General features: G+C 33.7%; 1 protein-coding gene across 1 annotated transcript in view; it reads left to right on the forward strand.

Annotated features, from left to right (window-relative positions):
• Window positions 1-12,678, forward strand: part of MTMR2 (myotubularin related protein 2) — an 853,325-nt gene that overhangs the window by 653,031 nt on the left and 187,616 nt on the right. The window contains exon 12 of the mRNA XM_044072012.1: window positions 6,681-6,887. Coding sequence (XP_043927947.1) covers window positions 6,681-6,887 — 207 coding nt within the window. The remainder of the gene's footprint in view (window positions 1-6,680; window positions 6,888-12,678) is intronic.

Consider the following 12,678-nt stretch of genomic DNA (forward strand, 5'->3'; position numbering starts at 1 on the left):
TAGCTATGACCTTATAAAACCATGTATCTAAGGAAAAGGAAAACTAAAATTTTAGAGTGCTTTGTGTAAATATGAATAGTATTAAGACTATAGTAAGAAGAATAGGGATTTTGGAGTGATGTAATACATGTGATGTAGATGCAATTATATTAAAGACACAATTTTTTTAACAAATAAAGATTACAAATAATCTATGGGAAGGAAAGATAATCTGGAATTTTTAAAACGAGAGATGTTCTGGAATAGCTGTACTCTGTAGAAATACAGTCAAGATATTAGATGTAACTTTGGCAAAAATGAGAAGGTTAACCACTGTAGATTTAAAACAGAATGAACAAGTATATAGAATTATAACATTATATGCTTATACTAATTGTAAAGAAAGGGGAAGCTTATTTCATCAGATTTTAAGACTATGTAGTGATAAATATGAACATAATAGCAGGGCAATTTAAATGTGATTTAAGAGTCAAAAGACAGGAAATTATATAAGAAAAATGTTATAAGTTATAAGATGTGGTAAGTTAAAACTTTGGAACAAAAATTCTTTTACTTATAAAAAGGGTATGTATAAAGCTGAAATAAATTATTTTATATTATCAGAAGGTTTAGTTACAGGAGAAGAAGAGGTAGTTAAAACAAGATTTTCTGATTGTCTTGCATTATGGCTAGATATATAGAAAACAAGGAATATGTAAAATAGACAAAGGAAGAAAAAGTATAAATGAGAAAGCATGGAATGAAGAAGGAAAAAGATTAGTAATACAGTTATGGAAAGGGCATATTAATATGAGAACATTTTATAAAAAATGGGTCTGAATGGTAGATGAGGAAAATATGTAAAAAATGTTTTTACAGTAGCAACATGATGTGAGAAAAGTAAACAAAATATAAAAATATAAAAACATAAAATGATGCATTGGGATATTTAGAACATAATGATAGAAATTATTTTGCCACAGAAAAGCAATTATATGAATGAAATCAAGTATTATATAAGCAAATATTTTTTTACAAAGAAAAAGAGAAGTATTGAGTTACTTAAACAGATTAGTAAAGGAAAATGGTAATGTAATGAGAGAAATAATGTAATGCGAGAAGTAGAAGAACTCAGGAAAAGATTATGAATAGTGTAGTACAATATGTACAACAAATGTTTAAAGAAAAAAAGAAGGTAGTGAGTAAAATGTGGAAAGTAAAATAGTTAACAGAGAAAGAAAATAAGTGGAAAATGAGATTTCTTTAAATGAGCTAAAGTATTAGGACAAGTAAATGTAGATTCAGCTGCAGAACTAAATGAAATAGGCTATGAAATGTATACAAGTGTAAGGGATTGACAAAACAAATATTTTTAAAGATTTTGAATGAATAGTTAAATTAAGGTTTTATATATAAAGAATTATGTAGTGGAATACTTAAATTCATATGGAAGATGGAGGACAGAGGACAATTTAAAAACTGAAGACCAGTAGTATTGAATAATAATGATGATAAGACGAAAATAATGTAAAAGAGATTTGAAACTAAAATGGAAAATATTATGGAAGCTAGTATATATAATATAAAGGGTAAGGGTTGTCAAGAATTATTAATGATAGAGAAGTTGTGGATGATATAATGAATAGAACAGAAGAAGCATAAATCATGACAGGATACCTTAAGACATTTGACACAATTGGACATGAAATCTTATGGGTAGTATTGAAAGAATGTAAGTGAGAAAGTTAGGAAATTGTGTTAGCATAAAGTAATAATAAAGTAAAAATACTTGTAAATGGTGTGAACCTTGGCTCTAGATGCTTATCACTGTTGAAGTGACACTGTCACCCCATGTACAAAAAATTGGAAAGGGGGTTGTGGATGGATGGATGGATGGATGGATGGATGGATGGATGGATGGTTAAGCTAAGAGATACATATGAAGAGTGGTGTAAGACAGTAATGTCCAGTGAGTTGTATACTCTTTGCATTAGTTAGGAATGTGATATAAATTACAAAACAAAGGAGGCAGGGTAAATAACACATGAAGGGTTAAGACTTCTAGTTATGTTAATATTTGCAGGTGACATAATTGCAAAAAATAAACATTTTGATAAAAAAGTCATACTTTGTACAAACAAATATCTAGAGTTGATAGGGATGGCTTTATTTAAAGAAAAAGTTAAATGTTTAGGTAATGCAGTAAGATAGGGGGTATATATTTTACAATGAATGAATTTTCTGAGTTAGATATCAAATTTGGGAATAAAGATGTAAATATAATTCAGTAAAAAAACAATAGAAGAACTAAAACAAATCTGTTTTTCTGGAGAACATGTAATTGTCATTCAGAAAAAGGATTATTTGATAAATTCAGTACTGATGGGAAAAATAGCATACTTAGCAAAAATACTTATGTTGTCAACAGTATTTGAAAATAAATTATTGCAGATATATATTTGTTTGTTTGTTTGCATGGGGTTGTAGATTAAACCTAGTAAAAAGAGTAGTTTTGTATGTAAATAAAGATGGGGGTCTAGGGTTAATTAACCCAGCGATATATGCTGCTTCATTAAATTTGTACAAAGTGTTAAAGTGGATAAATGAAAAAGATGTAAAATTGTATAAATATAAGTATGATAAATTTTGGAGTATTGTAAAAAGAGAAAAAGAGTGTATAAATGTAGAAATAAAATGTTACCAAGAAAAAAAAAATTATGGAAAATAAAAAGTGATGATATAGAAAAAAGTATGGTATAAGAATGCAATGATAAAACATTAATATGTAAAACCATGGGAAAATCTAATAGAGAAAACAATTAAAGCTATAAAAATAAGCAAATGGTGTAATCAGAAAACTGAATGCCAAGATTTTTTGTGGAGACTGGTAATAGATAAATTGCCAGTAAAAGGAAATATGCCATATAAAAAGAACATGTGTTTTTGAAATATAAAAGAGTAAAAATGTTATGAGAAAAACTATGTAAAGAAGATTTTTTTTTTTCAAAAATGTAAAATAAATGAATAAAATAAATATGGATTTGATTCAATATGGATATTATAATAATAGAAATAAATAATATGTTAAAAGAATAGATAAGTTGTTTTATGTTATATGGGTTCTAGAGAATTAAAGAATAAATGAAAATTTGTTTTGATAAATTTTGGAGTATTGTAAAAAGAGAAAAAGAGTGTATAAAGGTAGAAATAAAATGTTACCAAGAAAAAAAAAATTATGGAAAATAAAAAGTGATGATATAGAAAAAAGTATGGTATAAGAATGCAATGATAAAACATTAATATGTAAAACCATGGGAAAATCTAATAGAGAAAACAATTAAAGTTATAAAAATAAGCAAATGGTGTAATCAGAAAACTGAATGCCAAGATTTTTTGTGGAGACTGGTAATAGATAAATTGCCAGTAAAAGGAAATATGCCATATAAAAAGAACATGTGTTTTTGAAATATAAAAGAGTAAAAGTATGGATTTGATTCAATATGGATATTATAATAATAGAAATAAATAATATGTTAAAAGAATAGATAAGTTGTTTTATGTTATATGGGTTCTAGAGAATTAAAGAATAAATGAAAATTTGTTTAGTGGTAAATGGATTTTAGCAACAATATTAAGTAAAATTAGGTGGTAGTTATGGAAAAAGGCGTAGGGGTCTAATAGGGATGAAAATTTCTTAAGATTGTAGAGGAAATTATGAATATGCATGAACAGATTTGTATCTCTATATGTTTGTACATTTGTAAATATTTTGTAAATAAGAGTTATTTTTGTATATAAATAAAGGACCTCTACTCTTTTCGATAAGTGCTGTGGGATCTTTTACATCCACTTGAGCTATCACCAACCCAAGCATATGGGGCCTCATTTTAATCTCTCATCCAAAGAACAATGTACTGAGGAGTGCTGTACCCCCCCCTCATACTGCAGTGCAGTGTCAGGTATTGATATACCTTGTGCGGTAGTAAAACTCACAACCTTCTGCACCTAAGCCAAGTATGCTACCTGTTGTTGCACTGACACTGATTCATGTAGTTGATTTTCTTTCAGGATCTCTAAATGTCTTCTTTGTTGGCATCCAGACAGTATACTTACTAGCCAGTAACTGAATTTTACTCAGGCTGGCAGAATTACTAATTATTATTTCTCAATTTCTTTTTTTTCATCTTGGGAGAGCTGAAACTAAGCCATCTTGGAAGTAACATCTCAGTCACCTTTGGTATTTATTAGTAAAAAATTTAGAGACTTACACTTGGACAGTTAGGTACATACTACACCTAAGACTACCATTCCACCCTTAAGGAACTAAATGCAGTTCAGCTGTGAAGTAAGGGCAGCTGTGTTGCTATGTTATTATAGGGAATTTTAGTGGTGGAATTGTTCCATTGATAGATAAAAATAATTCTAGAGAAATTATATATGATTTCACTTCTCAAATGATGTTACCTCAGATGTGTAGCAAGTATGCATTGCAGTCCTCACCTAAAACAGAAGCCATATACTCATACCTAACAAAAACCAAGTACAGTTGAGTCTGGAAAACTGTCACTCTGAAATACCTGTAAAGATCTGCATTCACTACCCATGTATAAGAAGCCATATCTCAGTAACCCTTAGGTAGTTTTTAGTAAAACCTTCAGCAATTATTAATGGGTACATACCAAATCTAGCCCTAACACATCTGTCCTTTAAAACTTAAAAGCAGCTCAACACTGAAGTTGTCTAGGTCACATTGCCATGACATGTCAGACTGTCACATTGAAATGCGTATGCACACTTTAACATGTAACAGGTAGTAGTTCAAGTCATCCTTTGACAGGTCATGAAAGAAATAACTTCTCTTGTGCTCTGTAAAAAAATTTTCTGTTCAAACAGGTGGCTAACATTCAGACTCCTGCTACAGATACGTCAAACTCAGTCCGAGTACCCACTAATCCCATCTAAAAGTTCAGGACACTTGAAAGACCTGTATGGTCAACAGACATATCAGTATAAAGGAAATGATGGCAGTGATCTTGACACTCATGGCTTTCAAGCCAGTCTGAAAACCAGGAGTGCTGTATCTCCTCATAAACAATACAACAGTGATGTGATATATAAACGGGAGAACACACTCTTACACTATTTGCAGGCTAGTCATGAGATGTAGCCCTGCAGTTAAGGAAGACTTAGTTTATTTTATATTCTATCTTAACCTAACAGCTGAGTGAAACTATGACAGACCCTCATGAATAGATGTTTGACAGGGGTACTTTTAAGACTCATTCATAAGGTGTGTATCAAAAATAGCCCTTTTTGTCTTCTCTGAGCAACAAATAGTTGGGGAAATTCTGCACCATGCCTGAAGGCTGACAACAGATATCTTCTACTTGAATTGGGTAGGTCTGTTTCCTTATGGTTATCTCTGATTCCCTCTATCCTTAGGATGATCCAGAAGGAAAGGGAAGAGAGGCCAAAAATGTTGTTGAGAGCGCCTTATTGGAAAAGACAGCATTGATTCTGACTGTAAATTTGGATGGCAACAGAGAAACTAGTAATCCTGCCTGAACATTTGTACTTCTTGACACAGTGCAAGAGGTCCTTGGTACACCCAAACTAGTACATTCCCTCAATGACAGTGTGGATGATTTAGCCCTGCAACGCATACATTATGTATTCTCAAGCAGCATGCTTAACAATCTGGGTGAGTCTAGCAGACCTAGTATTTGGAAGTCCTACTTTGCAAAATAGAAGACAATTTTCCCTGTGATGGCAAAGGAGGAGTCAAGACCTCAGACTTGTAGAAATGTGTCTGATTCTGCAGTATTTATCTGAGCAGAAAGACACAAAATCCACTGGAGTCACCACACGGAGATAGTCACTGGTAATGGAAGCTTCTTTATTTGGAGCAAAAACACACAAGCGCTTTCACGTAGCTGTACTACGCTTCTTCTTATCTGAGCAGTTTGATGCAGGCCTAGCTTCTCTCTGAGTGAAAGTACATTTGTCAGCCATTTCAGACGATCCATGGACCACCCTTTAGCATTCTTATAAACATTAAAAGTTTATCAAGAGGTCTCCACATAAGCATCCCCTGATGAGAACAGAGACTTCACCATGGGACCTAAATTATTTGTTGGAAAAACTGAATCACGCTCCCTTTAAACCAGCAGTCAAATTATCTTTTTAACTAGGTGGATTATTGAGCTCCATGGCCTCTAGTCTTCCATAATGACAGAGTCAGATTGCATAGCAACCCATCATTTGTAGATTAACCTTAGGGTTTGTTATATTTAGCACAGATCTATGTGAGCTCCTCACATATGGGGGGGGGGGGTGTACTCAGTTCACCTAAAGATGTCTTTTAATTTTTCAGATTTGAGTTATCTGTATGGAACCATTGGAATTGTTCCTTTTACTTTTAAAGAGCTGAACTCCCAGTTTTGTTTGAATTACCTGGAGGTTTCCAATTAGCCTACAAGAAATTATTTTTTTATGAACTTGACTAAGTTTCTACTGAATGGTCTTAATTATTGAATTGTTTTATGCCATACATACATTTTGACATATTGTCTACTTATTTTCTATTGTCTGGAACATTGGTTATTCATGTAACAGGACTTACATATTGAGGGTTGAAGTACAGAAATTTCTGTTTCACAAAAAATGGATTGCATTTAATTTCATGTTTGCTTCAATTGCAGCTGATTCTTGCAGGAGCTCTCAGAATTGCAGATAAAGTGGAATCAGGAAAGACTTCTGTAGTCGTGCACTGCAGTGATGGCTGGGACCGTACAGCTCAGCTCACCTCACTTGCCATGGTAATGCTGGATGGTTACTACCGCACAATCAGAGGATTTGAAGTGCTTATTGAAAAGGAATGGCTTGGATTTGGTCATAAATTTCAGCTAGTGAGTATGTTTATGATTAATTGTAACTTCAAAATCCATACTGATTTGCTTTACAGTTTGACTAAGCAAAGGCTGACTTTTGACAATGGCAGTTTACTGGAGGTGTGGCAGATGTAACTGTATCTTTCTGGATTTGTAAATCAGAATAACTAAGCTACCTGGGATCATGAAAATTCTGCACAGAAAATAGTCTATTCCTTTAGCTTCCACTATTAAAACCAGAATTGAAGCAAAGAATTTAAGTTGTTTTACAGAAAGCTGGATTTCAAGCTTAGTGTTAAAATTCTAAGAGTATTTCAAGGAGGGTTGTTGCACAAGGTACCACATACGTTATTTTTATCTATCTTGATGCCAGAAGTAGACCGATCCTGTTGAACCCTTAAGATACATCCTGAATTGACATAACAAGTAGCTACTGCTGCGGTAGAAATCTTTCCTATGGTCTTTCATCGAAGGACTGTCCCTTCGGCAAATTCAGGCAGTGGTGAAAAGGAGGTGATCTCAAATGCCATCAGTAGTGCTTTCTTACTATCATCTTACATGCTTTAAGTGTAGTGCTGTGTCTGGTTAGAAATGCTGTCAGTTTTGCTTTTTATTTGGATTAAAACTGGGCATACACATTTTGTGACATCTACTTTCTTTTCAACTTACTCTTATCAGAGAAAAAAGCAAGTGGTTTTACAGTTTCACCTTTTGGATAAAAAGAATTGGGTAAAATGGAAATTCAGATTTCATATAGCATTTTGTATTCTCCATACTAATATTTTTGAGGGAAACGTTACTCTGTCTTTATCATATGTTAAAGGAACAAACATTACTCAACCACAAGAAAATAAAGCAGAAGGTTGAAAAGTGGTCTTATTTCCCTTTTTTCTAATTCAAACACTGACTCAGTATCTGCTTTTACTATAGATTTATCTTCTGTGATGATTAGCTTGGCTGTAACTCAGTAGTCTCTGGATATCACATTTGTTTCAGACAGTTTGGACATTGTTAAGTCTTCTAGACTTAAGATTTGAAATTTTGGAAGTGATACTGTATAAGACACCTTGTGTAGGCATAAGGACTTAGCAGTGAGGAGACATGAGACATGCGTGTTGCTATCTCAAGGATACACATGCCCAGAGCCCATGGATCACATGACTTGCATCCCAAGTAACACTACTTTCATACAGGTATACTGCACTCCCCTTTATTAGAAAAGTAAGGTTACATGCACCTTAGACTGCATTTGTGCGTATGCTTGTTTATGCATATTTGTGTGTGTGTTATATACTTTGTACAATTATTTAGTTGGAAACTTAGAAAAAGTTTTATTCTGTTCTATTGAGTCATGAGACAATGTTCAAAATTAGAGATACACCCAAGTTAATTAATTCTATTAACTGCATTCATCTTGTATGTTTACTGAACTGGAGAGCATTCTTGGTAAGTGTACCATATCTGGTATTATAGCCATTAGTGGAAGATATTGAATCACTAGTCTTAGCAGCAAAACAGGAGGCAGTATTTGCAGAATCAGTAACTGTTCCTGAAGTCAGATTTTAATGTTTCAGTTCTTCAGTTAGCAAAAGCATTGTCATATATTCATGAAATATATATTTCAAGTATCTTAACCATCCAAGATTTTATGCCTTGACGTGATAGCTTTGCTGATGAATTGTCTGCAGTTACTTCTGTTCATACTTCTCAACTCCTGAGCATTACAAATTATAGCACTGGCTGTTAAAAATCATAGCAGAGGGTCAGAAAGAGGTGCACTTTCTTATATTTCAAAGGAGATAGTATTCATATAATTCTTGATAACAGCAGAGTCATAACTAGCTTTTCTGGTGCCCCTTGCAGCTCCCCATTCTGGTGTCCCCTAAACTCGAAGTTGATGAACCAAAAAAAGTGTTCTTCTCTGAGTTGAGGAGCTAAAGAAATATATATATTTTGCTCCGAGTTGATGTCTTACACTTGCTTACTTTAAGAATGCTTCACCCTGACTGCTAATGCAGTATCAGCATTCATTTCTGAATACTGGTAGTGTCCTAACTCCTGAGATCAGCATCTCCCTATCATACCCCCTAAGATCTTGCACCTGTGTTGGCCACGCCTTTCATCCCACCCTAGCCAGACCTCTGGATAACAGTTAGTGATAAAGAGTATTTGTATAGAGACTTTATTTTCTATTTTAATAATATATCTTCAAAGAGGTCTAACTTTATACACAAAATCAGTAAAGCTAGGAGAAGCAAGGGTAAATCTGAGAACCAAAATCACAGCGTTGCATGTGAATCATAGCAGTTGACAGGTAAAGTTTGACTGGGTAATAAATACCCATTGTCAGTGGAGACCTGGGGAGAAAAACTACAGAGAGCTAAATAACATTGAATAAAACACTAATATGGATGTAATAAAAACACACACACACACGTACACACATATATATAGGGTTCCTATCAGCATTTCGAATGTTGAAAACAAAGAATTTAATTTCATTGAACTGAAATGTTCGAAATCTATGAAGAGCGAACTGATGGAACATCGATTTCTTTTCCAGGGGAAAGAAATCGGTGGGCCATCATCGGAGTTTGCTATTTCCTCCACTCTGGTTTGGTCTCGGAGTTGGTATATTTAAGAAGGGAGGGTGTGGGTGGCAGCCCCCCACGTTGGGGGGTGTGGGGGCAAAGCCCCCCACTTCTATCAGTGTTTAAAGTATTGAAATTTTTTTTTTTTTGCACAGAATACCAATTTCTTTCCCTGGAAAAGAAATCGATGTTCCGTCAGTTCGCTCTTTCGAGATTTCAAACATTTCAGTTTGATGGTATCGCATTCGGCATTTTCAGCATTCAATATGCTGATATAGACCCCAGATATATATATATATATATATATATATATATATATATATATATATATATATATATATATATATATATATATATACATAGGCTACAATGAAGCACGAGGAGACACTAGTGATGTAATAATAAAAAGAAAAAAAAATGATTAAATATCACAATCAGCATATACAAAAGTATTAGAAATAAAGTCTGCTACACTACGAAATAAAAATAATAAGATACAAGTCTAACCTAAGAGTGTGGAAAGGGCAGGTATTGAAAGGTGTAGATAGATAGTATGATGAGAGGTTAGGTCAGCAAGAATGTAAAGTATTTGCTAGCATATATCAAACAGGTGAGTTGCATGGGCATAGCCATGAGTTAGTGAGAAATTCTTTGAGAGAGGACTTAAATGCATGGAGGCTGCATACAGTTCTGATTGAGTTTGAAATAGAGTTCAACAGTTTGGATATGCAGTATTAGTATAAACTTTCCCCCCTATGCTTACATATTCCTCGATGAGACTCATGGATTTGCAGTGGCATTTGATTCGCCATTTGTGATTTTTCACCTTTAAGCAGTAAATCCCTGAATAAACAACAGCACTTCCCTGAATGTATCCATCCATCCACAACCCCTTATCCTATTTTTGCACATGGGGTTAGGGTGTCACTACAACAGTGACAATCCTCTAGAGCCAAGGTTCACACCACCAGGTAGCTCTGACTAAAATAATGGAAGTAGATGCTTCTGACTTTTTTTAGCCATCTCAACATTATGGCTTCCCTTAACTCATTAAACCCCAGTGATACCTCCAGGTGTTTCTCTACTGTCATCCTAACAACACTTCTAGACATCTAATATTTCCTGTTCATACGTGTATTAATAATTCCAAATAACATGTCAGTAAATGCTAGACTTCATATTAAAACGTAGATGATGGGCAACACAGCTGTATTGATACTTCATCTCCCAATAATGCAGTTAAGAAATATTAAGTATTGTTCATATACCACTTATGTATATTGTCATGATTTTTAAATTTCTGTAAATATGTCAACAACCAAGTAACTTGGGAATAACTTCTTTGCCTCATATGAAATCTCATAGTTCAGTGAACAAAATGTTGTTGACAATATGAGTGGTTTGAATGGTTACCAAGATACTGTAAGTTGTACACAAAAATGTAAAATTAATATTTACAGTCTTTATTGTGACTTATAATGTCTAGTGTAAACATAGAATCTAATAAATGTGGCCACTATAAACATTAGTTTCTGATAAACAATTTGCAATTCACACTTCTTAACTCATTATATCTGAGTGACGCCTCCAGGTGCATCTGCAGTTAACTCCTACTGACTCCTCTAGGCATCAAATATTGCTTGTTCATATTTGCATCAATAATTCCAAAACCATGCTATGTACAAGATTTTAAAAGATTTCAACTTAAAGTTTATACAATGGCAAACTCAACTGCATTAACATTTGACCTCTAAAGGTAAATAGATATTAACAGTTGTTTTTATGATATTAATATATATAGCTATAATTTTCACATTTTTCTAAATATATCAACAAACAGGTAACACAGACAGAACTCCTTATTCTCATGTGAATGCTCTTGGCTAGATAAATAAAATTCTGCTGACAGTATGTGTGTAACTTGAGTGGTTGCCGAGATATTGTATGTTGTTTTCAAAATATTATTCGTTGAAGGTTGGGCATCGGGCTGGCACCTCGGCACTATAAAATTCTAGTGCCAATCATTAGCGGACCGGAGTTCCGCTGTGGTGACCCCTAACCGGGAAAAGCCAAAAGAAGAAGAAGAAGAACAACAAATGTAATAGTTACTGTGTTTACTGTGAATTATAAAATTGTGTTTAAGACCTAGAACATAAAGAATACTAACACTATAAAAATAGTTTGTGCTGAAGAGTTTGCAATTTATACTTCTTTCATAACCACTATAGTTCCCAAGATATGAACATTTGGTTGAAATGTGAAGACGTAATTTGATTCTGTCAAAAGGCTTAGGCTCCACCTATTGGAAGTTACAACACAAACTTCTTGAACTCCATTGGAGTGAGTGAGTTAAGGAACAGTTATGGCTCTACAGATAATTGTTTGAACTGTGAAGTATAACTTGATGTTGCAAAAACTTCAGACAGCAACGCCTGAAATTATCATACAAATATCCAAAGATCCATTGCAAGGAATGAGTTAACAGCTGAATTTCTATATCATCTCTTCCAGCTGTCCTCAATTATTGTACATTCCCAAGAGTTACTGGAATTGGTGTCACAGCCTACAGAATTCCTAGGTCTTCTTCTAGCAAATCTTTCTATATTCAATCAGATAAGCTGTATTTAAAATGTCAGCAAAATGCATATTTCTCTCTCTGGCTTTAAATTTCTGAAACAACAACAACATTCTTTGCAATTTTACACCTGCCTTATGCAAACAATGTAAAATTTGCAAAAGTTGATTTGATTCTAATATTTGTCTCCCAAGCACATACCATGGAATTTCTGACATCCAAAGACTATGGTTGTCAATTGTTTCTCAGTATGAGCTTATCTGGTTTGCACATCTGTCAAAATTCTTAACATGTAATTAGATGGTTTTCTGTCCTGCAGTAGTACTGTTCCCATCTCTTTCTAGCTTGCATCCACTTGAAGAGTTATAGGTAATAAGTAAATAAATATTAACATGCACATGTGGTAGTCAGTAGTCTCTTCAGCTTGTACAAACATTTAACTTGTTCATCAGTTCATTAGCAGACTGCATCATGCTCAGATAGCTTTCAGGTAGCTTTCTTAGAGGTACATTTACTTTTGATAAGTGAGGTATGAATTTACACAAGTATCATACCACTCCCATCACATTAATGAAGGTTTGTTGTCTTTTGGTGCTTGCATATTTACAGTAGTATGATCCATGCCTGTTTCTGGTTGCTGCCC

Source organism: Protopterus annectens, chromosome 5.part0 (assembly GCF_019279795.1).
Source record: "Protopterus annectens isolate FY-2018-M chromosome 5.part0, PAN1.0, whole genome shotgun sequence".
In the NCBI taxonomy this organism is placed as follows: Eukaryota; Metazoa; Chordata; order Ceratodontiformes; family Protopteridae; genus Protopterus; species Protopterus annectens.